Below are 27573 nucleotides of genomic sequence, written 5' to 3'. Positions count from 1 at the left end.
TTACTATTCACACTAGGACACAGGTTCTCAAACTCTGTCCTCAGGACCCCACACAGTGCATGTTTTGCAGGTAACCCAGCAGGTGCACAGGTGTATTAATTACTCACTGACACATTTTAAAAGGTCCACAGGTGGAGGTAATTATTTCACTTGTGACTCTGTGAGGAGACCTGCAAAACATGCACTGTGTGGGGTCCTGAGGACCGAGTCTGAGAACCTGTGCACTAGGTGAATCTGTATCACTGAAGGCGCTGGGTCCTACCACTTTTTTTTTATATATGGGGAAGTCCTGCACTCTCATCAAAAGTTCATCTTTGGGGTGCTTCTACACCAGAGGTTCTCAAACTCGGTCCTCGGGGGCACACACAGTGCATGTTTTGCAGGTAACCCAGCAGGTGCACAGGTGTATTAATTACTCACTGACACATTTTAAAAGGTCCACAGGTGGAGCTAATTATTTCACTTGCGATTCTGTGAGGAGACCTGCAAAACATGCACTGTGTGTGCCCCCGAGGACCGAGTTTGAGAACCTCTGTTCTACACAGATGATCCCCTAAATGGGTGATTCTTGTAAGCAGGCACTCTCCAGTCCATAAATGTGCTTGAAGGAAATTTATTATATCATACTCACAAAGATATAAATGCAAGGCTTCATTAAATGCAATGACTCTGCTATGTTGTTGTGCTGGTGGCTTGTATTGCTGACACGCTTGACAAAGGTCCTGATGTACCGAAACGTCGCTGTGATTCTGTCTACATGCATTTAATGAAGCCTTGCATTTATATCTTTGTGAGTATGATATAATAAATTTCCTTCAAGCACATTTATGGACTGGAGAGTGCCTACTTACAAGAATCTCTCTCTCTCTCTCTCTATATCTATATCATAATATAATGCATACAGCCGGTATAACAGCAGTCAGACATGCCAGCAGAAGGAAAATACAGATTAATTTGGAGACCGACATTGGGTACGCCTGTTTCTACCTCCGCCGCCTCCTCCCCAGTGCTCAAGTGGTTTTCATGACATAAATATGTCACAGGAGAAGGCTGCACTTTTCCCCCCAAAGAACCCCGCTGCTATCACACCATTCAACCCTTCCCTCAATAAAACCCATGGATGAAATAAAAAGATATTCATACCCTGTTGCAAATATTGTTCCCATAGCAGTCCCTCCATGTCTGGTTTATCTTCATACAAGGAGGAGTTGTGGTGTAGGAAATGTATAGTGTCACTAATGAGTCTGTACTGGATTATACAATGTGTCCAAGATGCCCACATGCCACCAAATGTGCCATTGTGGCCACAATGTAATCCCGTTGCTTCTGGCTGAGGGTGTGTGGGATCTGTACAGTGTTTGGAAGGTAGAACTTTCGTTAAGTTTCCAATGACTGCAGGAAAAAAAGGATATTGGGGGTAATTCCAAGTTGATCGCAGCAGGATTTTTGATAGCAATTGGGCAAAACCATGTGCACTGCAGGGGGGGAGGCAGATATAACATGTGCAGAGAGAGTTAGATTTGGGTGGGTTATATTGTTTCTGTGCAGGGTAAATACTGGCTGCTTTATTTTTACACTGCAAATTAGATTGCAGATTGAACACACCACACCCAAATCTAACTCTCTCTGCACATGTTATATCTGCCTCCCCTGCAGTGCACATGGTTTTGCCCAATTGCTAACAAAAATCCTGCTGCGATCAACTTGGAATTACCCCCAATGTCTGTAAATAAAACATTGGCATTAGTGCTGAGATTTCGTCCCATAACTTCTGGTCACTAGGGGCTCTAACTATCACTACCTAGGATTCGCAAACACGTAGCCAGACCTCCGAGGAGAACAATGGTCAGTGGTTTTCAGTCTCTACATCCATATTTTAAGAGAACATAAACTATCAGAATGACCTGGTAGAGGGGAGGATAACAAAATCTTGGTCAATTTGAAATCCGCATTACATAAGAAAGCAACGGCTCAGACACAGGTAGCATAGTAAAAGGGGAGGTATGATTGTAACTCGTGTAAATGTATATAATGGTTTAGCTGCGGTGGTGCTCTGTGTTGGTGACGTACCACCGATTTGCTGAATAATGCTGAAAAAGAAGGATACAGTAAACTTCCTCATCAGAGATGTATTACACATACTGCAAGAGGAAATTCTGACGTTTCCTATTTCATGTGGTCAAGATGACTAGACTGCTATTCCTGATGAAATAGGGAAGAGACTTGAGTAACTAAACTATGATGAGTGTAGATGTCAGTCGGGTCAAGTTCTCTGAGAGCGATAGTAATGAACACAGTGGGTGCAGCTGCTCTGGGAGCTGAAGTACCTAGTAATGCTCTAACAGGTGAGAATGCAGAGTTAGGAATAAAGCGTACACAGCTTGCTTGTCAGGAGTATGAATCTTAAGGTGTGTACAAACGGTGAGATATTTTCTTTCGATTTTGACGATATAGTCAAAATCGCAAGAAAAGTTAGTGCAGATCGCAAGGTGAAAGTCACCTTGCGATCCCGATTCGATCCCAGTGCGCGGTCCCGCCAGGTCGGCATCGCAAGAAAAGATAGACTGTGCAGGCAAGTCAATCCTTGCTAGATCGGTCTACTATCTAGTTCATCTCACATGTCAATGACATCTCACATAGGCCAAAATCTCACATAAGCCAAAATCGGAAGCACACATAGTCCATATCTCAAGAAAAGATAGTCAAAATCGGTGGTGCTGGGCTCCGGGGAGTTCAAGGGAAATCGCAAGGATCTCACCGTGTGTACACACCGAGTAGGTTCTATACAAGTGAGCTAAGCACCCATGTTCCTGCTCTACCAGGTTACTGACTCTCTAATAGTGTAACCGCCTATAATTCCAGTGCACACTCTGGATCCTGGCATTAGATGAAGGGGCAGGGCGCTCAGGCAGTGGGGCCACCGGAGATCTCCTATCTACCCCTGTGGGCAAGTGTCCAACTACGGGCTAGTCTGCCGGTTACACTCTCTTCCCCAAAGAAGCTTTATGATGCAATTTGTGGTGAAATGGGTCATCACCACAGATCCCTATTGTCCAATGCCAGGAATCGTAGTCCATTTGTGTCAACCACTCAATGTACAGTGCTACATAACATGTCAGGGATTAGTGTGCATAGAGGGCGGGAGTCAAGGTAGGGTACGGATCACCCCCTTAAACACCCCCCACACACACACCCCTTTCACACCACCACCACCCCAAAAAAAGCCCACGGTGGGACTGTGCGGTTCAGAGTTGTACATACCTAAGCTTGCTGATATTGGAGTGTAACTATACCCCTTTCTCTGACGTCCTAAGTGGATGCTGGGACTCCGTAAGGACCATGGGGAATAGCGGCTCCGCAGGAGACTGGGCACAACTAAAAGAAAGCTTTAGACTACTGGTGACTGTGCACTGGCTCCTCCCACTATGACCCTCCTCCAGACTTCAGTTAGAATCTTGTGCCCGGCTGAGCTGGATGCACACTAGGGGCTCTCCTGAGCTCCTAGAAAGAAAGTATATTTAGGTTTTTTATTTTACAGTGAGATCTGCTGGCAACAGACTCACTGCAGCGAGGGACTAAGGGGAGAAGAAGCGAACCTACCTGACTGGAGGTAGCTTGGGCTTCTTAGGCTACTGGACACCATTAGCTCCAGAGGGATCGAACACAGGACCCGACCTCGATCGTTCGGTCCCGGAGCCGCGCCGCCGGCTCCCTTACAGAGCCAGAAGCAAGAAGTGTTCCGGAAAATCGGCGGCAGAAGACTTCTGTCTTCAACAAGGTAGCGCACAGCACTGCAGCTGTGCGCCATTGCTCCTCATGCACACCTCACACTCCGGTCACTGATGGGTGCAGGGTGCAGGGCGCTGGGGGGGGGGGGGGGGGGCGCCCTGAGGGCAATATAATACACCTTGGCTTGCAAATCTACACCATATATAGTCAGGAAGGCTATATAGGTGTAAAAATACCCCTGCCAGAATTCCAGAAAAAGCGGGAGAAGTCTGCCGGAAAAGGGGCGGGGCTATCTCCCTCAGCACACTGGCGCCATTTTTCCCTCACAGCTCCGCTGGAAGGACGCTCCCTGGCTCTCCCCTGCAGTGTCACGCTACATAAGGGTAAAAAAAGAGAGGGGGGGCACTAAATTTAGGCGCAGTATATATAATATAAGCAGCTATAAGGGAAAAAAATAAAACACTCATTTATAGTGGGATCCCTGTGTTATATAGCGCTCTGGTGTGTGCTGGCATACTCTCTCTCTGTCTCCCCAAAGGGCTTTGTGGGGTCCTGTCCTCTGTCAGAGCATTCCCTGTGTGTATGCGGTGTGTCAGTACGGCTGTGTCGACATGTTTGATGAGAAGGCTTATGTGGAGGCGGAGCAGATGCCTATAAATGTGATGTCACCCCCTGCGGGGCCGACACCTGAGTGGATGGTTATGTGGAAGGAACTACGTGACAGTGTCGACTCCTTACATAAAAGGTTTGACGACATACCAAATATGGGACAGCCGGCTTCTCAGCCTGTGCCTGCCCAGGCGTCTCAAAAGCCATCAGGGGCTCTAAAACGCCCGCTACCTCAGATGGCAGACACAGATGTCGACACGGATACTGACTCCAGTGTCGACGAGGAGGAGACTAATGTAACTTCCAATAGGGCCACACGTTACATGATTGAGGCAATGAAAAATGTGTTGCACATTTCTTATGTTACCCCTGGTACCACAAAAAAGGGTATTATGTTTGGAGAGAAAAAAACTACCAGTAGTTTTTCCTCCATCTGAGGAATTAAATGAAGTGTGTGAAGAAGCGTGGGCTTCCCCCGATAAGAAACTGGTAATTTCTAAAAGGTTTCTAATGACGTACCCTTTCCCGCCAGAGGATAGGTCACATTGGGAAACATCCCCTAGGGTGGATAAAGCGCTCGCACGCTTGTCAAAGAAGGTGGCACTACCGTCTCCGGATACGGCCGCCCTAAAGGAACCTGCTGATAGAAAGCAGGAGGCTATCCTGAAGTCTGTATATACACACACAGGTATTATACTGAGACCAGCTATTGCTTCAGCATGGATGTGCAGTGCTGCAGCTGCGTGGTCAGATTCCCTGTCGGAAAATATTGATACCCTAGACAGGGACACTATATTGCTAACCATAGAGCATATTAAAGACGCAGTCTTATACATGAGAGATGCACAGAGGGATATTTGCCGGCTGGCATCTAAAATAAGTGCAATGTCCATTTCTGCCAGGAGAGGGTTATGGACTCGGCAGTGGACAGGTGATGCAGAGTCAAAAAGGCACATGGAAGTTTTGCCTTATAAAGGTGAGGAGTTCGGGGATGGTCTCTCAAACCTCGTTTCCACAGCAACTGCTGGGAAGTCTGCATTTTTACCCCATGTTCCCTCACAGCCAAAGAAAGCACCGTATTATCAGGTACAGTCCTTTCGGCCCCATAAGGGCAAGCGGGTTAAAGGCGCGTCCTTTCTGCCCAGAGGCAGAGGTAGAGGGAAAAAGCTGCAGCATACAGCCAGTTCCCAGGAGCAAAAGTCCTCCCCCGCTTCCTCTAAGTCCACCGCATGACGCTGGGGCTCCACAGGCGGAGCCAGGTACGGTGGGGGCCCGTCTCAAAAATTTCAGCGATCAGTGGGCTCGCTCACGGGTGGATCCCTGGATCTTTCAAGTAGTATCTCAGGGGTACAAGCTGGAATTCGAGACGTCTCCCCCCCCGCCGTTTCCTCAAATCTGCCTTGCCAACAACTCCCTCAGGCAGGGAGGCAGTGATAGAGGCAATTCACAAGCTGTATTCCCAGCAGGTGATAGTAAAGGTGCCCCTACTTCAACAAGGACGGGGTTACTATTCCACAATGTTTGTAGTACCGAAACCGGACGGTTCGGTGAGACCCATTTTAAATTTGAAATCCTTGAACACATATATAAAAAAAATTCAAGTTCAAGATGGAATCGCTCAGGGCGGTTATTGCAAGCCTGGACGAGGGGGATTACATGGTATCACTGGACATCAAGGATGCTTACCTGCATGTCCCCATTTACCATCCTCACCAGGAGTACCTCAGATTTGTGGTACAGGATTGTCATTACCAATTCCAGACGTTGCCGTTCGGTCTATCCACGACTCCGAGGGTCTTTACCAAGGTAATGGCCGAAATGATGATACTCCTTCGAAAGAAGGGAGTTTTAATTATCCTGTACTTGGACGATCTCCTGATAAAGGCGAGGCCCAGGGAGCAGTTGTTGGTCGGGGTAGCACTATCTCGGGAGGTGCTACAACAACACGGCTGGATTCTAAATATTCCAAAGTCACAGCTGGTCCCTACGACACGTCTACTGTTCCTGGGGATGGTTCTGGACACAGAACAGAAAAAAGTGTTTCTCCCGGAGGAGAAGGCCAAGGAGCTGTCATCTCTAGTCAGAGGCCTCCTAAAACCAAAACAGGTGTCGGTGCATCACTGCACGCGGATCCTGGGAAAGATGGTAGCTTCCTACGAAGAAATTACATTCGGCAGGTTCCATGCAAGAACCTTTCAGTGGGACCTGTTGGACAAGTGGTTCGGATCGCATCTTCAAATGCATCGGCGGATAACCCTGTCTCCAAGGACCAGGGTGTCTCTGCTGTGGTGGCTGCAGAGTGCTCATCTTCAAGAGGGCCGCAGGTTCGGCATACAGGACTGGGTCCTGGTGACCACGGATGCCAGCCTTCGAGGCTGGGGGGCAGTCACACAGGGAAGAAACTTCCAGGGACTATGGTCAAGTCAGGAGACTTCCCTACACATAAATATTCTGGAACTGAGGGCCATTTACAATGCCCTAAGTCAGGCAAAACCCCTGCTTCAAAACCAGCCGGTACTGATCCAGTCAGACAACATCACGGCGGTCGCCCATGTAAACCGACAGGGCGGCACGAGAAGAAAGACGGCGATGGCAGAAGCCACAAGGATTCTCCGATGGGCGGAAAATCACGTGTTAGCACTGTCAGCAGTGTTCATTCCGGGAGTGGACAACTGGGAAGCAGACTTCCTCAGCAGGCACGACCTCCACCCGGGAGAGTGGGGACTTCATCCAGAAGTCTTCCAACTGATTGTAAACCGTTGGGAAAGGCTACAGGTGGACATGATGGCGTCCCGCCTAAACAAAAAGCTAGAAAGATATTGCGCCAGGTCAAGGGACCCGCAGGCGATAGCTGTGGACGCTCTAGTGACACCGTGGGTGTACCGGTCGGTTTATGTGTTCCCTCCTCTTCCTCTCATACCAAAGGTACTGAGGATAATAAGGAGAAGAGGTGTAAGAACTATACTCATTGTTCCGGATTGGCCAAGAAGAGCTTGGTACCCGGAACTTCAAGAAATGATCTCAGAGGACCCATGGCCTCTGCCGCTCAGACAGGACCTGCTGCAGCAGGGGCCCTGTCTGTTCCAAGACTTACCGCGGCTGCGTTTGACGGCATGGCGGTTGAACACCGGATCCTGAAGGAAAAAGGCATTCCGGAGGAAGTCATTCCTACGCTGATTAAAGCTAGGAAAGAAGTAACCGCAAACCATTATCACCGCATATGGCGAAAATAAGAATTTACTTACCGATAATTCTATTTCTCATAGTCCGTAGTGGATGCTGGGAACTCCGTAAGGACCATGGGGAATAGCGGCTCCGCAGGAGACTGGGCACAAAAGTAAAAGCTTTAGGACTACCTGGTGTGCACTGGCTCCTCCCCCTATGACCCTCCTCCAAGCCTCAGTTAGGATACTGTGCCCGGACGAGCGTACACAATAAGGAAGGATTTTGAATCCCGGGTAAGACTCATACCAGCCACACCAATCACACTGTACAACCTGTGATCTGAACCCAGTTAACAGCATGATAACAGAGGAGCCTCTGAAAAGATGGCTCACAACAATAATAACCCGATTTTTGTAACAATAACTATGTACAAGTATTGCAGACAATCCGCACTTGGGATGGGTGCCCAGCATCCACTACGGACTATGAGAAATAGGATTATCGGTAAGTAAATTCTTATTTTCTCTGACGTCCTAGTGGATGCTGGGAACTCCGTAAGGACCATGGGGATTATACCAAAGCTCCCAAACGGGCGGGAGAGTGCGGATGACTCTGCAGCACCGAATGAGAGAACTCCAGGTCCTCCTCAGCCAGGGTATCAAATTTGTAGAATTTAGCAAACGTGTTTGCCCCTGACCAAGTAGCTGCTCGGCAAAGTTGTAAAGCCGAGACCCCTCGGGCAGCCGCCCAAGATGAGCCCACTTTCCTTGTGGAATGGGCTTTTACAGATTTTGGCTGTGGCAGGCCTGCCACAGAATGTGCAAGCTGAATTGTACTACAAATCCAACGAGCAATAGTCTGCTTAGAAGCAGGAGCACCCAGCTTGTTGGGTGCATACAGGATAAACAGCGAGTCAGATTTTCTGACTCCAGCCGTCCTGGAAACATATATTTTCAGGGCCCTGACTACGTCCAGCAACTTGGAGTCCTCCAAGTCCCTAGTAGCCGCAGGTACCACAATAGGCTGGTTCAAGTGAAACGCTGAAACCACCTTAGGGAGAAATTGAGGACGAGTCCTCAATTCTGCCCTGTCCGTATGAAAAATTAGGTAAGGGCTTTTATAGGATAAAGCCGCCAATTCTGAGACACGCCTGGCTGACGCCAGGGCTAACAGCATTACCACTTTCCATGTGAGATATTTTAAGTCCACAGTGGTGAGTGGTTCAAACCAATGTGATTTTAGGAACCCCAAAACTACATTGAGATCCCAAGGTGCCACTGGAGGCACAAAAGGAGGCTGTATATGCAGTACCCCCTTGACAAACGTCTGAACTTCAGGAACTGAAGCCAGTTCTTTCTGGAAGAAAATCGACAGGGCCGAAATTTGAACCTTAATGGACCCTAATTTTAGGCCCATAGACAGTCCTATTTGCAGGAAATGCAGGAAACGACCCAGTTGAAATTCCTCTGTAGGGGCCTTCCTGGCCTCACACCACGCAACATATTTACGCCAAATACGGTGATAATGTTGCACGGTTACATCCTTCCTGGCTTTGATCAGGGTAGGGATGACTTCATCCGGAATGCCTTTTTCCTTCAGGATCCGGCGTTCAACCGCCATGCCGTCAAATGCAGCCGCGGTAAGTCTTGGAACAGACAGGGTCCCTGCTGGAGCAGGTCCTTTCTTAGAGGTAGAGGCCACGGGTCCTCTGTGAGCATCTCTTGAAGTTCCGGGTACCAAGTCCTTCTTGGCCAATCCGGAGCCACGAGTATAGTCCTTACTCCTCTCCTTCTTATGATTCTCAGTACCTTGGGTATGAGAGGCAGAGGAGGGAACACATACACTGACTGGTACACCCACGGTGTTACCAGAGCGTCCACAGCTATTGCCTGAGGGTCCCTTGACCTGGCGCAATATCTGTCTATTTTTTTGTTGAGGCGGGACGCCATCATGTCCACCTTTGGTTTTTCCCAACGGTTCACAATCATGTGGAAGACTTCTGGGTGAAGTCCCCACTCCCCCGGGTGGAGGTCGTGTCTGCTGAGGAAGTCTGCTTCCCAGTTGTCCACTCCCGGAATGAACACTGCTGACAGTGCTATCACATGATTTTCCGCCCAGCGAAGAATCCTTGCAACTTCTGCCATTGCCCTCCTGCTTCTTGTGCCGCCCTGTCTGTTTACGTGGGCGACTGCCGTGATGTTGTCCGACTGGATCAACACCGGCTGACCCTGAAGCAGAGGCCTTGCTTGACTTAGGGCATTGTAAATGGCCCTTAGTTCCAGGATATTTATGTGAAATGACGTTTCCATGCTTGACCACAAGCCCTGGAAATTTCTTCCCTGTGTGACTGCTCCCCAGCCTCTCAGGCTGGCATCCGTGGTCACCAGGACCCAGTCCTGAATGCCGAATCTGCGGCCCTCTAGAAGATGAGCACTCTGCAACCACCACAGGAGAGACACCCTTGTTCTTGGAGACAGGGTTATCCGCTGATGCATCTGAAGATGCGATCCGGACCATTTGTCCAGCAGATCCCACTGAAAAGTTCTTGCGTGGAATCTGCCGAATGGAATCGCTTCGTAAGGAGCCACCATTTTTCCCAGGACCCTTGTGCATTGATGCACTGACACTTGGCCTGGTTTTAGGAGGTTCCTGACTAGCTCGGATAACTCCCTGGCTTTCTCCTCTGGGAGAAACACCTTTTTCTGGACTGTGTCCAGAATCATCCCTAGGAACAGCAGACGTGTCGTCGGAATCAGCTGCGATTTTGGAATATTTAGAATCCACCCGTGCTGTCGTAGTACTACTTGAGGTAGTGCTACTCCGACCTCTAACTGTTCCCTGGACCTTGCCCTTATCAGGAGATCGTCCAAGTAAGGGATAATTAAGACGCCTTTTCTTCGAAGAAAAATCATCATTTCGGCCATTACCTTGGTAAAGACCCGGGGTGCCGTGGACAATCCAAACGGCAGCGTCTGAAACTGATAGTGACAGTTCTGTACCACAAACCTGAGGTACCCTTGGTGAGAAGGGCAAATTGGGACATGGAGGTAAGCATCCTTGATGTCCAGAGACACCATATAGTCCCCTTCTTCCAGGTTCGCTATCACTGCTCTGAGTGACTCCATCTTGAATTTGAACCTTTGTATGTAAGTGTTCAATGATTTCAGATTTAAAATAGGTCTCACCGAGCCGTCCGGCTTCGGTACCACAAACAGCGTGGAATAATACCCCTTTCCCTGTTGTAGGAGGGGTACCTTGATTATCACCTGCTGGGAATACAGCTTGTGAATGGCTTCCAATACCGCCTCCCTGTTGGAGGGAGACGTTGGCAAAGCAGACTTCAGGAACCGGCGAGGGGGAGACGTCTCGAATTCCAATTTGTACCCCTGAGATACTACCTGCAGGATCCAGGGGTCCACTTGCGAGTGAGCCCACTGCGCGCTGAAATTCTTGAGACGACCCCCCACCGTACCTGAGTCCGCTTGTAAGGCCCCAGCGTCATGCTGAGGACTTGGCAGAAGCGGGGGAGGGCTTCTGTTTCTGGGAAGAGGCTGCCTGCTGCAGTCTTTTTCCCCTTCCTCTGCCCCGGGGCAGATATGAGTGGCCTTTTGCCCGCTTGCCCTTATGGGGACGAAAGGACTGAGCCTGAAAAGACGGTGTCTTTTTCTGCTGAGAGGTGACCTGGGGTAAAAAGGTGGATTTCCCAGCCGTTGCCGTGGCCACCAGGTCCGATAGACCGACCCCAAATAACTCCTCCCCTTTATACGGCAATACTTCCATATGCCGTTTGGAATCCGCATCACCTGACCACTGTCGCGTCCATAACCCTCTTCTGGCAGAAATGGACAGCGCACTTACTCTTGATGCCAGAGTGCAAATATCCCTCTGTGCATCTCGCATATATAGAAATGCATCCTTTAAATGCTCTATAGTCAATAATATACTGTCCCTGTCCAGGGTATCAATATTTTCAGTCAGGGAATCCGACCAAGCCAGCCCCGCACTGCACATCCAGGCTGAGGCGATTGCTGGTCGCAGTATAACACCAGTATGTGTGTATATACTTTTTAGGATATTTTCCAGCTTCCTATCAGCTGGCTCTTTGAGGGCGGCCGTATCAGGAGACGGTAACGCCACTTGTTTTGATAAGCGTGTGAGCGCCTTATCTACCCTAGGGGGTGTTTCCCAACGCGCCCTAACCTCTGGCGGGAAAGGGTATAATGCCAATAATTTTTTAGAAATTAGCAGTTTTTTATCGGGGGAAACCCACGCTTCATCACACACCTCATTTAATTCATCTGATTCAGGAAAAACTACGGGTAGTTTTTTCACACCCCACATAATACCCTTTTTTGTGGTACTTGTAGTATCAGAAATGTTCAAAACCTCCTTCATTGCCGTGATCATGTAATGTGTGGCCCTACTGGAAAATACGTTTGTTTCCTCACCGTCGACACTGGAGTCAGTGTCCGTGTCTGGGTCTGTGTCGACCATCTGAGGTAACGGGCGCTTTAGAGCCCCTGACGGTGTTTGAGACGCCTGGACAGGTATTAGCTGTTTTTCCGGCTGTCTCATGTCGTCAACAGTCTTTTGTAAAGTGCTGACGCTATCACGTAATTCCTTCCATAAGACCATCCAGTCAGGTGTCGACTCCCTAGGGGGTGACATCACTATTACAGGCAATTGCTCCGCCTCCATACCATTTTCCTCCTCATACATGTCGACACAACGTACCGACACACAGCACACACACAGGGAATGCTCTGATAGAGGACAGGACCCCACTAGCCCTTTGGGGGGACAGAGGGTGAGTTTGCCAGCACACACCAGAGCGCTATATATATACAGGGATAACCTTATATAAGTGTTTTTCCCTTATATAGCTGCTGTATTTATTAATCTGCCAAATTAGTGCCCCCCCTCTCTTGTTTTACCCTGTTTCTGTAGTGCAGGACTGCAGGGGAGAGCCAGGGAGCTTTCCTCCAACGGAGCTGTGAGGGAAAATGACGCTTGTGTGCTGAGGAGATAGGCTCCGCCCCCTTCTCGGCGGCCTTTCTCCCGCTTTTTTAAGGAAAACTTGGCAGGGGTTAAATGCATCCATATAGCCCAGGAGCTATATGTGATGTATTTTTAGCCATCTAAGGTGTTTTTATTGCGTCTCAGGGCGCCCCCCCCCAGCGCCCTGCACCCTCAGTGACCGGAGTGTGAAGTGTGCTGAGAGCAATGGCGCACAGCTGCTGTGCTGTGCGCTACCTTATTGAAGACAGGACGTCTTCTGCCGACGATTTTCCGGACCTGTCTTCTGGCTCTGTAAGGGGGCCGGCGGCGCGGTTCTGGGACCCATCCATGGCTGGGCCTGTGATCGTCCCTCTGGAGCTAATGTCCAGTAGCCTAAGAAGCCCAATCCACTCTGCACGCAGGTGAGTTCGCTTCTTCTCCCCTTAGTCCCTCGGTGCAGTGAGCCTGTTGCCAGCAGGACTCACTGAAAAAAAAAACCTTAATTTAAACTTTTACTCTAAGCAGCTCAGGAGAGCCACCTAGTATGCACCCTTCTCGTTCGGGCACAAAAATCTAACTGAGGCTTGGAGGAGGGTCATAGGGGGAGGAGCCAGTGCACACCAGGTAGTCCTAAAGCTTTTACTTTTGTGCCCAGTCTCCTGCGGAGCCGCTATTCCCCATGGTCCTTACGGAGTTCCCAGCATCCACTAGGACGTCAGAGAAAATATGTTGCGTGGTGTGAGGCCAGGAAAGCCCCAACGGAGGAATTTCAGCTGGGCCGTTTCCTGCACTTCCTACAGTCAGGGGTGACTATGGGCCTAAAATTGGGTTCCATTAAGGTCCAGATTTCGGCTCTATCGATTTTCTTCCAGAGAGAACTGGCTTCACTACCTGAAGTTCAAACTTTTGTTAAGGGAGTGCTGCATATTCAGCCCCCTTTTGTGCCTCCAGTGGCACCTTGGGATCTCAACGTGGTGTTGGATTTCCTAAAGTCACATTGGTTTGAGCCACTTAAAACCGTGGAATTTAAGTATCTCACGTGGAAAGTGGTCATGTTGTTGGCCTTGGCTTCGGCCAGGCATGTATCAGAATTGGCGGCTTTGTCATGTAAAAGCCCTTATCTGATTTTCCATATGGATAGGGCAGAATTGAGGACTCGTCCCCAATTTCTCCCTAAGGTGGTATCAGCCTGTCATCTGATCCAACCTATCGTGGTGCCTGCGGCTACTAAAGACTTGGAGGCTTCCAAGTTGTTGGACGTAGTCAGGGCCCTGAAAATTTATGTTTCCCGGACAGCTGGAGTCAGAAAGACTGACACGCTATTTATCCTGTATGCGCCCAACAAGTTGGGTGCACCTGCTTCAAAGCAGACTATTGCTCGCTGGATCTGTAGTACGATTCAGCTTGCACATTCTGCAGCTGGACTGCCACATCCTAAATCAGTGAAAGCCCATTCCACGAGGAAGGTGGGCTCTTCTTGGGCGGCTGCCCGAGGGGTCTCGGCTCTACAACTTTGCCGAGCAGCTGCTTGGTCGGGGTCAAACACATTTGCTAAATTCTACAAGTTTGACACCCTGGCTGAGGAGGACCTAGAGTTTGCCCATTCGGTGCTGCAGAGTCATCCGCACTCTCCCGCCCGTTTGGGAGCTTTGGTATAATCCCCATGGTCCTTACGGAGTCCGAGCATCCACTTAGGACGTCAGAGAAAATAAGAATTTACTCACCGGTAATTCTATTTCTCGTAGTCCGTAGTGGATGCTGTGCGCCCATCCCAAGTGCGGATTGTCTGCAATACTTGTATATAGTTATTGTTTAACTAAAGGGTTATTGTTGAGCCATCTGTTGAGAGGCTCAGTTATATTTCATACTGTTAACTGGGTATAGTATCACAAGTTATACGGTGTGATTGGTGTGGCTGGTATGGGTCTTACCCGGGATTCAAAATCCTTCCTATTTGTGTCAGCTCTTCCGGGCACAGTATCCTAACTGAGGTCTGGAGGAGGGTCATAGGGGGAGGAGCCAGTGCACACCAGTAGTCTAAAGCTTTCTTTTAGTTGTGCCCAGTCTCCTGCGGAGCCGCTATTCCCCATGGTCCTTACGGAGTCCCAGCATTCACTACGGACTACGAGAAATAGAATTACCGGTGAGTAAATTCTTATTTTTACACTGCTGCTTAAAACCCTAGTTATTGCCGTGATAACACAGGAGCAGCTCAGTAGAAAAGGGTTAACCTGGGTCCAGTGACCCGAAAATTCAATCCGGCTAGCTTGCAGAGTTGGTACTGGGAAGGACCTGGGTACAGTGAGTGGGAAAGCCAGGTTGATGCGACCCTACACCCGTTTACAGCATTGGTAGAGCCGGCGCTGGGAAATGATCTCATTTCCAGTCGCAGGCACTGGTCATGTGTGCGGTGACATCACCAATCCTGCAATAAGCCGGGTCCAGCCGCCACTCTGAAAGGAGTCTCAGCCGTCGCACCCAGGTTAGACCCGTGTACAAAATCCTGGGTGCGACGTGGCATTTTAGCGTAACAGTGGTATAACTGGGTGGTAATGCAGCTTTGGCATGTAGGCCATGCTAAGTGCCGGCATGTAGATGGAATGATGAGCTGGGTTGTGTGAACGCAAGTGGTTCTCTTGCACCAAGGACAGGGCTGGTGTAGGGATGTGTAGCGGAAGCCGATGGTTAGCAACTATCAATGTTCCCGATTCGATGGATTACTTTTCCTATCAAATTGCGGGTATTTGGTGGTTGCAGCCATCCTACAGCTGTCAGCTTCTATAAAGCTGCGGATATCCGTAAATGGTGTCAGCAGCCCAGTTAATGTTCACATGGGCGAAACGCTGAATGTTATACCATCAAATGCAGAGGTTCCCAAACGCGATCCTCAAGGCTCCCCAACGTTCCAGGTTTTAATGATATCCATGGCTCAGCACAGATGGTTAAATCAAATTGACTGAGGTACTATAAGTGGCTAATAGTCATCGCATCGCTGGATGTCGGAAGTCCGGCAACCATTTGATGCTGGGCTTCCAATGTCCATTCCCAGGCTGGGGCAATTGTGCACTGACAATGATGACGACTGTTTAACTGCTGCTTAAACAAAGATGAGACACTGTGACAGTAAAAAAGTAGCTGCATGACTCTGAGGCAGCAGCAGCAGGATGTATGTGCTCTAGTGTGGTTGTATATGTCCTTAATAGCTTGACCATACACAGTATAAAGCTGGGTGTCGATGCCCCTCCCCCTCTGTAACCCTCACATTAAGACAAGACTAGCTCAGTGTGAGTCAGTCCCATCCTGCAGGCAGCACCGACTACAATATAACGTCACAACAACAGCCAGGCCAGCCCATGACAAGGAATCAGTATTATGGCAGGGGTTCTGTGTTATATGTATTGACAGATAGGACCAGTCTGTTCCCGGACTGTTTTGTAGCAGCCTCTGTTTCCACACGGGGATGTAAGTGAGCGGACCTGAGGGGGAGTGAAGTCACGCATGGACTGACAGGAAGCCATGCGTGCAGCAGTGTAAGGTACACGCTTACAACTCGCTATTGCCTGTGTGTATTGGGATTATCCGTAGTCACAGGGACTCCAGTGTGTATGTAGTTATTATCCTGGCTATGCTATTATTAAAGTCTCTCCAGCCGCTGAGGAACTACCTGGGCATGCTGGCACTTGTAGTTCCACTAGCAGCTGAAGAGACACAAGGCTTGTCTACTTCTGCTTATAGACCAAAGACAAGTTCTGAAGTTTGATTATGGTGTTTGTGTGTATATATATATATATATGTGTATGCGTGTATATATATATATGTGTGTGTGTGTATGTATATATATATATATATATATATATATATATATATGTTCATTATGTATTTTCTCTATGCTTTAGGTACGCTTGCTCGCCCAGCATTGCTAGATTGCTATGGGGGTCACTTTGGGGTGATCTTCAAGTAATAGTTTTGCACAGACATGGAGCAGGTGAGTTACGCCAGCTATAATAAGCCACATGCCGCTGCTATATTCATTCTTACAGTGTTCATTATCTGGTATAGATAATACTTTCTCTTGCATTAATCTGATCCTGCCACCTGTACCTGGCCCCTTATGATGCCCTCTCGGGCTACGCTGAAATATACACAGTAAATGCATCTTGTACATACTGGACTGTGCACATTCCCAGGCTCCGCAAGGGACGTTTGAGGAGGAGTTGGACTGGTGCATCCGTCAGCTGGAAACTGGGCTCCTGCGCCGCAATCCTACCCCAAATCAAGGTGTGTGTGTGACCGTGCAGGGGGTCTGACTACCTGGTGCAATGTAATTGGAGCCTGGGGAAGTCTCCTCACTTGTCATTAATGATTATAATGGTCTGTCTTATGTGGCTGCGTTTCATTAATCCACCTGACCCCTTATGGGTTTACAGTAGGGTAGTAGATGTATTGACGCAGAATTAATATTCATGAGAATGCAGCCTGTTGGCTCACTAAGACGTTGGGAGGAGCCCAATTCTTAGTGAATTTTTATTGGCTGTATTCTCATAAATATTAATGTTTGCAAAAGAACTGCCACCACTGGCTGGTACACGTTAATATTTTTTTAGAATTGTCGATGTGATATTTTATAGTAGGGGGGTAGGAAAAAAAAAAAGTTCTTAACTGTACTGATCCCGCAGTTTCAGACAGTCAGTGGATACTGCGGGTCCTGCGTTCGCGGAAGGCGCCATTCGTGAAGAAGAGGCAGGTGATGAACCAAGTGTTTGGAAACTATCGGGCTAAAATGGCAGAGGAGAGACAGGCACAAGTGGAATCAGGTGCGCATCTTAGCCGTCTATTTCTGCTTGACATTGCGCCAATCCGTTTGCAATCCTGTAGCATCTTGCAAGAAATATACAGTGCCTATTCTGTTCTATAAGGGAATTGTGCATGTGTAATTGCACTGAGCTCGACTTGGGTTCTGCGTAAATGAAAATAGATTTCCTATTAAATCCGCAGTATAATGCAATGCTTTGTGCGGTTTTGCAGACCTTTAGGACAATTGCCTACGTTGGACAGGGGTCGTAATTAATAATCAAAAGTTTTAGAAGTTATCTTAAAAGAAGTGGTTGGTCTCTACGGTTACAGCATCTCATTGTTGTGCGACAGTTTCCGTAAATGCAGTTTTGCACATATTTGATCAAGTACACACATAGTAATTGAGGTTGAATAGAGGCAAAATGCCCATCGTGTTCAACCTGTATTAAGTTGAGTTGATTATAATATACCCGCTGAAGTAATGTTTTATGACTAGTTAACAACTATAAATCATGTTACACCCGGATTAACAACGTCCATATTTAAAATGTTATAACCTTGGATATAATTTTCAATCAGAAATATAATCAATCCTTTTTTAAATGCATTTACAGAGTCCGCCATTACCACCTTCCCTGGCAGGGAATTCCAAATCCTTATTGCCCTAACAGTGAAGAACCCTTTCCTTTGTTGCGTACGGAATTTTCTCTCCTCCAGCCGCAGCGAGTGCCCACGTGTCCTAAACAGAGTTATTTTAATAAATCCTCTGATAACTCTTTATAATGCCCCTTTACATATTTGAAGACATTAATGTCTCCTCTTAGACGCCTCTTTTCCAGTGTATACATATTCAACCTAGTAAGCCTTTCCTCGTAATCCAGTCCCTCTAGCCCTTTAATCAATTTAGTAGCTCGCCTTTGAACCCTTTCGAGATCACTGATATCTTTTTTATACAGTGGTGCCCAAAACTGAACACAATATTCCAGGTGCGGACGTACCAATGACTTGTACAGCAGCAGAATTACATCCTCGTCCCTTGTCTCAATTCCCCTTTTTATGCACGCTAGCACCTTACTTGCCTTCTTTACTGCGCTTTGACATTGTGTACGGTTATTAAGCCTATAATCAATGAGTACCCCCAAATCCTTTTCCAAAACTGTTACCCCTAGACTTTCCCGGTTTAATATGTAAGATGCAAGTTTGTTTTTAGTCCCGAAATGCATAACCTTGCATTTTTCTATATTGAACCTCATTCTCCATTTAGACGCCCAGATTTCAAGTTTAGATAGATCATTCTGTAGAGACGCCACATCTATTTCCGAATTAATTATCTTACACAGTTTAGTATCCTCTGCAAAGATTGACACTGTGCTTTCCAGGCCTATTCCTAGGTCATTAATAAATATGTTGAACAGTAGTGGCCCGAGTACGGACCCTTGTGGTATTCAGCTGACTACTGGGGTCCAGCTTGAGGACTTCCCATTGACCACTACTCGCTGTACCCTGTTATCCAGCCAGTTACTTATCCATGTCCTTTCCTTTCAGCCAATGATTCTTCAGAAAGCCAGATTCAGGAAGTGGCCAGTCCAGAGTCTCACAGTGTGGCCTACAGGAAGTGTTCTAGGGACACGCAGGACACTCCTGTGCACTGGTTCACATCTTCTAACAGCAGTTTTAGCTTCAATTTCTCTCCAGAACAAATAGATGAGAGCCAGGAGGCTGGATCTGGGGATGCAGAGGACAAGCAGATCAAAGAAGTCGAAGACCTAAAGATTAGTGGACAAGGCATTGGTTTGTGCACCGGTGAGGGATCCGGGTTCACCTTTAACTTCCAGATCCCAGAGGATGCCAGGTCCCCATCACTGAGCTCTGAGGGTCACGTGTCTACACCAGACATTTGCGGTGACCAGCCAAGCATTAACCATACAGCTGCTGCAGCCACAGAAAGTCTAGAAGGTACATGTAGTGTCCCAGAAGGGGCTGCTAATCAGACTCTAAATCCAGAAGCCAATGGAAAAAATGCTTCAAATTCTGCAAAGAAAAAGAAGAAGAAAAAGTCAAAGAACCCAAGTAGGCAGACTCAGAAGGCAGAGGAACGCGGAGGAGATGTTGGGACGTCGTCCTCTCCTAAGGAAGACCCTCAGGTAGGACCGCACACTGGGGGGGGGGGGGCAGGGGGACGGATACTAATGGGAACTGGTGCACACAGGTTCTGTAACTTGTAACAACCAATCTAACTGTAGGTTTCAGGGTTTCTTCTTAGCTCAAAAATAAATTTTGAATAAAGAAGGTGTTTTGTAGTTACAGCCACAGACCATTCAGGCAACAAAGCAGGAAGACAGATCAAACAGCATGCTGCAGCATAGTGCTTGCCTTTGGGCTTCTCCCTCCAGGAGGGGGGCTGGTGATGGGGGTGGGGGGGTAGGGGAATCTGGCGTGTGATGCCGCTCTTGCGTCATTGAGCGACCCCTGTCCCTGCTAGATAATGAAGTGATTACTGGCATTGTAAAGTGGGTGGTGGGCTCACGATGAATTGTTGCATCATCAGCCACCTGGAGACTTGTCTACTGTTCCCATTGTCCGGCTAACACAGACATTTGCTTTCATTTTCTAAAGTGTTCTATAAAAATGAGTCTTGTTGCTATTGGTTTGCGCAGTTACCATCTGTGATCACCACCTCCCAGCAATATATGTACTATTGCTTATCAGAAACATTCAACTATGTCATTTAAATGTGAACTTGCGTCTACAGCAGCGGCCGCAGGGTATAAACTTGGTCCAGCTCGGAGAACGAGGAGCGTTGTAGAATGCTGGGAATAAAAGTCACTGTCTCTACTTGGAAAGGTCTATCCAGTAGATGGCCTTGTTTCTATAAATTGCTATCAAAAGTGCCTATGACAACCTCCGCCCCATCTTACCACCACCATTTCTGAGTCCTTGTCCTTTATGCACATCTTTGATTTTGAAGTATTGTAGTCACTTGACTGACTGTTTTTGTTTGTTTTTTATTTCCTTATGTTTGTGACTATTGTTAGAAACCACAATTACATTGTCACTCTTGGATCAAGTTGTTCTCTAAGCAAGTGGTTCTCAACATCTGTCCTCAAGTACCCTCAACAGTTCATGTTTTCCAGGTCTCCTCACAGGATTGCAAGTGAAATAATTTGCTCCACCTGTGGGTCTTTTAAAATGTGTCAGTGAGTAATGAATACACCTGTTCAACTGCTAGGTGACCTGGAAAACATGAACTGTTGGGGGTACTTGAGGACCGAGGTTGAGAACCACTGCTCTAAGGGTTGTGTCTATTTCCCAGTGTGCTAAGGGACATTTGACCCACGTGACACGCAAGAGAAGGGGAGGAGCAACTTCGGCAAAGGGTCCAGAAATTTCTCTCGCTTCGGGCACGGTGGTTCGCTTCGCTCGCCACCTGATTACTAAAGGTAATAGTTGGTGGCGTGGATACTGAAAGTCGTATCCTGCCATCCTTGCTCCGCCCCCTGACGTCACAGGTCCCTTTGCCCACTAGGATTTAGCTTCTGCCCTGCTCTAAGTTGTTACCTAAGTACACCTTACTGCAGCGGTGTGTGTAGTACATAAAGCCAAACAGAATGGTACAGGATGGTTTTATTCCTACAAAGCATTGCTCCAGCAGTGTTCCGTCACTTCGTGTAAACACCAAGAAAAGGAAGTATTCCCTATTATGTGCACACTCGGACTTTATGACACTATTCTTAAAGTCCAATATCAACAAGTGATATTTGACCACTAATGTTAAAATATAGCTTTTATTTGTTATTTTAAAACATCTGCGAAAATATTGTGCAAGTGAAAAAATAATAAACAAATGTGAGGTAAAACTTCAGTCACTGCAATCTTTTAATTCTTCACTCTCTCAAGTGTTCAGAATGTATCCAAATTTGTTGCAATATTCTTCTCCTTAATATCCTAATGGAAACAATGGTATCCTTTTAGTGTAACTTCTGTGAGGTAGCTAATTCCACTGTTTAGGACCAGATTGTCTTTCTTAATTGACAGTCTCTCTCAATCTTGGCAGTGTGCGCACCACTGTCTCCAAGAATATATTCTATATACAATGATAAGACAATGTCATGTCCTGTCTGGTACGTGTCATTTGTCCTACTTATTGTGGATGTCTATCTCAGTGTGTCCTTTGTAGCCCCCTTATATAAATAAAAAACAATAAATAGTGATTCTAAATAGCAGCTGTTCCCTGTCAATTAAGGAATCTTGCCGGTTCAAAATATACTGTATGACGACAATATGCTATTTGAAATGTATGTTATGTCTACTGATCGTGGCTTATATTCCCATATCCACGCTTTATCTGAAAGGTTATGTCAGTTAGAAATATATAAAAAACAACAAGTGGATGTGCTTGACACCCAAATCCCAGGCGCAAAATGCTATGTTAAATTAATTCACTTGTATTAGGTGGACACTAGCTGCACAAACTAGAGCTTTGCAAGAGCCTGGAAAACACACTGGAATACAATAGGATGTGTCTGTGCGCTTCAGTGACTCCAAATACAGTGATGAAAAGTGAGTATTTGCCTTTACTAAAAACCAAGAGACTTGTTAAATTCTATTCTTTTACTAGAAACAAATCACATAACACTTAAATAAATACATTTGTTAAAACATACAATAAAATGTATCAGCTCAATTAGTAGTATATTTCAACCGGAATGCATTCCTTATTTAATAGAATATTATAATGTAAAGCCGCTTTAACTTAATTGATTAAACCTGTAATTCTTACAAAGGTAACCAATTAGTAAGAAACATTGATCATCTGTTTAGTTTGCCGTTAGTGCCACATTTTTCTCATCACTATATGCCAGTTTATAAATATATAGATGATAATATAAAGGTCTCCACTTAACCTGTCACTGGCGTCCCAGTGCAGGATTAGTCCTTCCTGATGTGTTTTGCCCGATCAAACGGGGTTATAAATTACCCTTTCCTGGGAATGTCCTCCGTTTAAGCACTATAGCACAAGTGCAAGGATTGGTTTTAAGGTAAATACCTTTTGGAGTTCCCGGCTGATGGGCAGCGTTTACAAGCACACAGTCCGCGGTAGTGGAGACTTTGACAAGTTGTCGGCGCTGCACTAAGCAGCGTTCAGGGAGCCACAGTAGCAATGAGCCGTAGGTGTAAGTGTCCTCAGTGTATAATGCACACTGTGAGCAGCAGCCAAATGGCACAGAGGATGCGGCACAGGTGAGCGGCAGGAAACCGGCACAGCTGAGACGGCAGGAGCGGCGAGAGCGGCCAAAGACACAGTCACACATGCAGCGGTTGAAAACGGGTGATAACGTCAACGCGTTTCGTCCAGTCAATTCTCGGGACTTCCTCAAGACATGAGGAAGTCCCGAGAATTGACAGGACGAAACGCGTGCCGGTTTCGTGCCGCATCCTCTGTGCCATTTGGCTGCCGCTTACAGTGTGCATTATACATTGAGGACACTTACACCTACGGCTCATTGCTACTGTGGCTCCCTGAACGCTGCTTAGTGCAGCGCCGACAACTTGTCAAAGTCTCCACTACCGCGGACTGTGTGCTTGTAAACGCTGCCCATCAGCCGGGAACTCCAAAAGGTATTTACCTTAAAACCAATCCTTGCACTTGTGCTATAGTGCTTAAACGGAGGACATTCCCAGGAAAGGGTAATTTATAACCCCGTTTGATCGGGCAAAACACATCAGGAAGGACTAATCCTGCACTGGGACGCCAGTGACAGGTTAAGTGGAGACCTTTATATTATCATCTATATATTTATAAACTGGCATATAGTGATGAGAAAAATGTGGCACTAACGGCAAACTAAACAGATGATCAATGTTTCTTACTAATTGGTTACCTTTGTAAGAATTACAGGTTTAATCAATTAAGTTAAAGCGGCTTTACATTATAATATTCTATTAAATAAGGAATGCATTCCGGTTGAAATATACTACTAATTGAGCTGATACATTTTATTGTATGTTTTAACAAATGTATTTATTTAAGTGTTATGTGATTTGTTTCTAGTAAAAGAATAGAATTTAACAAGTCTCTTGGTTTTTAGTAAAGGCAAATACTCACTTTTCATCACTGTATTTGGAGTCACTGAAGCGCACAGACACATCCTATTGTATTCCAGTTAGAAATATATGACAAACATATGTTATGAGGGTGTGTATCCACAGTCGCACCTTATTTTTAAATCTCGCCAAATGGAAAAATATGGTGGCAGTGTATTTCTACAGTGCGTTTTAGCAATATATAATGAGAGCAAATATAATGTACTGTCCTACTGCCACATATCCCAGCTTATACCTGCTGGTCGTGGCTTATATCTACACCCCCACACATGTAATCAGAGATCTAAATATCATTCTTATTCAAGATAAAAAACGTGTATCTCACACAGTAACTTGTATTTGACAGTCGAGATGAGCTCTTGCAGTTAATAATATACCGACAATAAAGAGAGGTGGCGGCTACCTATATGTGACACTTATACCCTGTCTTTGTTAATGCTTTTCATAATGTTTGTGCTGTTCCTGGTAATAGTGGGTACATATATGTTGGTATAAGGATGCCACGCATCTCAACATGTACCCATCTCCCGTGGCTCCCAGTTCCCAGGTTGTGTGCAGTGTATTGCTGCAATACAGTTTATCAATATATAATGAGGAGAGCAAAGAGGTATACTGTCCTACTGCAACGTATCCCCGCTTTTACCTGCTGGTCGTGGCTTGTATCTACACATCCACCCCTGCAATCAAGGATCTAAATCTCTTTCCTATTTAGGATGGTAAACGTCTGTCTCACACAGTAACTGGTATTTAGCAAATGAAAAGGAATGTGTCAGTAACGGATGCAGCGCGTCTCAGTATGCATCCGTCTCCCGTAGCTACCCAACTCCCAGGTTTTGTACGGTGTAATCACCGTCAGTACGGAGCCATCTAAGGCACGGCTTGTTAAAGCCGCGGTCTCTTACAGCGTGCAGCCGCCGCCTGCTATCTCCCAGGGCTCACACGCTGCTAGCAGCGTCCGGCAATACAGAGCCGCCGGGTGTGTGTCCCGATATGGCTGCGGCTGTGTAGTAAGCTGCAGATCAGTGTCACGCTCTACAACATGTAGTACATTATTTAAAATATAGGATACATTAAATGCAGTGACTAAACAATTAAAAAAACTAAATGACAGACACACTGCCGTGTGAACTGTCTTCCTAACGACCGTTTCGCATAAGCTTAATCATAGGAAACCCGATTGTCGGGTCTGAGGGAGCTAAATACCCAGTCAGTCTCTTTCATTGGCCACAAGGTTTGATTGGCATATCTAATGTCCAATCATGAATTTTTTCTATTAAGGAAGATATCCATTGATGAATAGGTTACCAGGAAGTATAATTATTGGTGGTTTGTAACTTATATTTGTGACTTGAAGTTTATTTCTCCGTAGTGGATAAATTTGAACCCTTCTGTGGATTTTAATTGTTATATTTATATGTATTTTACTGAATTAATTTTGTGTTTAGTCACTTCTGCAGAGAAGTGTCGCGGTGTTCTACTAATAGACAATGATTCCCCTTACTTCATATTTATTTTGTTACAAATGAATATTGGATTACTTGTGTATCACAGCCGGGGGCAGATGAGCTGTGGAGAGAGGTGGACTGGTGCGTGGAGCAGCTTAGAATCGCAATACAGCGGCAGAAATCCACCCCAAAGCAGGGTGAGTCTCGCTTGTACACAGATGGGTCTAGTCTTTGTGGTATGTCTTGTTGAGGAACAATGTGTCCTTTTTTTCTTAATGATGGGCTGGAATTTAGGAATAAAGGCCTGATTTAGTGCTCATTCTAGCAACCTGCACCTGTCACAAGCCGTGCAGTTCCTTTTTCCTGCCTGGGGTGTCGCTCTCTGCTTTGGTGCTTCTAGCGCACTCTGATCTGTATCTCAGTGCTGTGGACAGATCTCAAGGGTTTGTTTTTTTTGCACAAACTGCGCATGTGTTGCAGCCTGCATACGCAACATAGAGCACTTAGCAGTCATTTACAATCTTACGACACTCAGTCACATATAACTTGTGACTGAATGGGTGTTACTGGGTGGCAGGTAGAATGTTTCTGGTTGGTGGGTGCTATATCTGAATCGCTGACACTGGGGATGACTAATTATTTTCACTCTTCGCACTTGACATGTTTTCCATTTGCTGTTACCCTCCTCTTCCTCACTCACCGGTAATAATATATGCAAATCACAGGAGGAGGCAAGATTTGCATTATTGTGGTTTTGACTACAGTCTAATAGAAAAAAGCTAGTTTGTAAATGCATAAAACCTAGCTTTGAAGTGTTTATTTGTGAAAGCTATAGGCTTTATAGCGGCTTATGTTCTAGCCTGCAGATGCAGTCGCCTGGGTTGGTTTTGCTTTTTAAATGATTGCTGTTGTAAAAATAAGGGCAGACTCGCCTGTGGCTCCTTCTTGCTGGCTAAACCTCATAGTGGTAATAGATATTGTATATACAGCTACGTGGAACAATCCCCCACTTAGTAGAGCTGTAATGGATTTCACTGTATGGCAGAACCATAAGTAGCGTCACTGAATATAATTGGCTGCAGCTCAGGGAAAATACAGCAGATCTCCTGTCTGAGTAGTGAGTAACATGTGGCTTTTAGTTTTCTGATTTGTTCTGGTCTCGTGTTTTTAAATCTCTCTCTCTCGTGCAGTGGAGGAAGCTTTGCGCGCCATCAAGACCTTGCAGAGCGAGAAAGTCCTATTGGTAAAGAAACGCCAAGTGATGCGATCAATATTTGGCGATTACCGACGCAAAATGGAAGAGGAGAGACTGGCGCAGTTGAAGCTGATGCAGGCTGGTGAGTCGTGCACATTTACAACACCTTTTATATGAATACGATATCTAGGTCATTCTCGTGTACAGTGCCTGTGGCTTGACGTATAAAACTAGGTGGCACGCCTGTATGCTCACACGGTCCCTGCGGTGCTGGGAAATGCGCTGCCGCTTCATTGAGTGAGAAAGCTGGTCAATAGCGAATGTACGTCTCTGCGACTGCACTCGCTCAGACTGCCATGGGTTAACGCTAGGACACAACGACCTTTTGTATAGCTTGCTTTGATTTCTATAAGTGTAAAAAGGAACTCCGCATAAGCCCAGTAAAGGTAACTATTGATTCAGCTGCCCAGATAGTGACTGGTGATATGTAGGTGATGGGTACACCTAACTCATTCAGTGCCTTGCTTGTTTGCAGCTGCTAAATCTGCGCGGATGAGCGAGGTGACGGCAACAACCAGACGAAACAGGAGCAAGGTTTTCCGGAAGAGCGACCATAAATTTTCCAGTGTTATTGGACAGAGCGATCGTGGTTCTGCAGATTCCCAGGGATCACCTGATCTGCCAACCGTACCCGGAACAGCCAATCAAGAAGGACTCTCTTTCAAATCATCCCAGGAGCCCTTCTGCTTTAACTTCTTCTAACAAGGAAGCCTGCAGTACGTAGGCGCTGACTCTACCGGGATACCATGCTATGTGCCCTTATTTTTATTTCACAGACCTGAGACCGGTGATGACCTTCAGGCATAAACATTTTTTTTTTTATTGCCTTAGTCCGGGGATTTTCAGTTTGGACTATGGACCACTAGTAAAACTCTGGTCTGGACTAACAGAGGAGTATGACAATGGCCGCACAGTTGTCCCGCAGAGTGTCTTATGCAGTGGTTCCCAAGATCTTCATTTCAGTTTTTAGAAAGAAAATGTCAAATGTTAATTTTGGGGAGTGTATCTATTAAACGGCTGAGTAACAGCTGGAAATTATCAGCGGGTGTGAGTGAGAGTATTGTCTTACAGGGAATCCAGAGATATTAGTAGCCTACAATTGGGAACAAGAAGGTTTGTACTTTCTGCTCTTGTGAAAAGTCTGAGGCCCTCCCTGTTGTCCTCTGGTGGGCGCACACACATGAGGGGGTGTGGTACAGGAGCCTGAACCCCTCCATGTTGTCCTCTGGAGTGCACACATAAGGGGGCGTGGTACAGGAGCCTGAGCCCCTCTCTGTTGTCCTCTGGAGTGCACACATAAGGGGGCGTGGTACAGGAGCCTGAGCCCCTCTCTGTTGTCCTCTGGTGGGGGACACACACATGAGGGGGCGTGGTACAGGAGCCTGAGCCCCTCCCTGTTGTCCTCTGGAGTGCACACATAAGGGGGCGTGGTACAGGAGCCTGAGCCCCTCCCTGTTGTCCTCTGGAGTGCAC

The 27573-nt window shown here is 46.7% G+C and overlaps 1 protein-coding gene across 3 annotated transcripts; it reads left to right on the top strand.

Moving 5' to 3' along the window:
* Positions 1-15779: 15779 nt before the first annotated feature.
* C7H8orf33 (chromosome 7 C8orf33 homolog) lies at positions 15780-27138 on the top strand. 3 transcript variants are annotated; one of them, XM_063935005.1, is made up of 8 exons: positions 15780-16036; positions 16398-16486; positions 16689-16779; positions 17178-17315; positions 18841-19439; positions 24952-25042; positions 26036-26182; positions 26576-27138. In XM_063935005.1, exons 2-8 carry the CDS (start codon positions 16478-16480, stop codon positions 26800-26802), a joined length of 1302 nt encoding a protein of 433 aa, XP_063791075.1. In that variant the 5' UTR covers positions 15780-16036; positions 16398-16477; the 3' UTR covers positions 26803-27138. The 3 variants fall into 3 exon arrangements, with proteins under 3 accessions (XP_063791075.1, XP_063791077.1, XP_063791076.1); XM_063935006.1 differs by having other exon boundaries at positions 16025-16104; XM_063935007.1 differs by lacking the exon at positions 16689-16779 and having other exon boundaries at positions 15781-16036.
* Positions 27139-27573: the final 435 nt, after the last annotated feature.

This window comes from Pseudophryne corroboree, chromosome 7 (genome assembly GCF_028390025.1).
Source record: "Pseudophryne corroboree isolate aPseCor3 chromosome 7, aPseCor3.hap2, whole genome shotgun sequence".
NCBI classification, from domain to species: domain Eukaryota; kingdom Metazoa; phylum Chordata; class Amphibia; order Anura; family Myobatrachidae; genus Pseudophryne; species Pseudophryne corroboree.
This window is presented reverse-complemented; position numbering and strand designations above follow the sequence as displayed.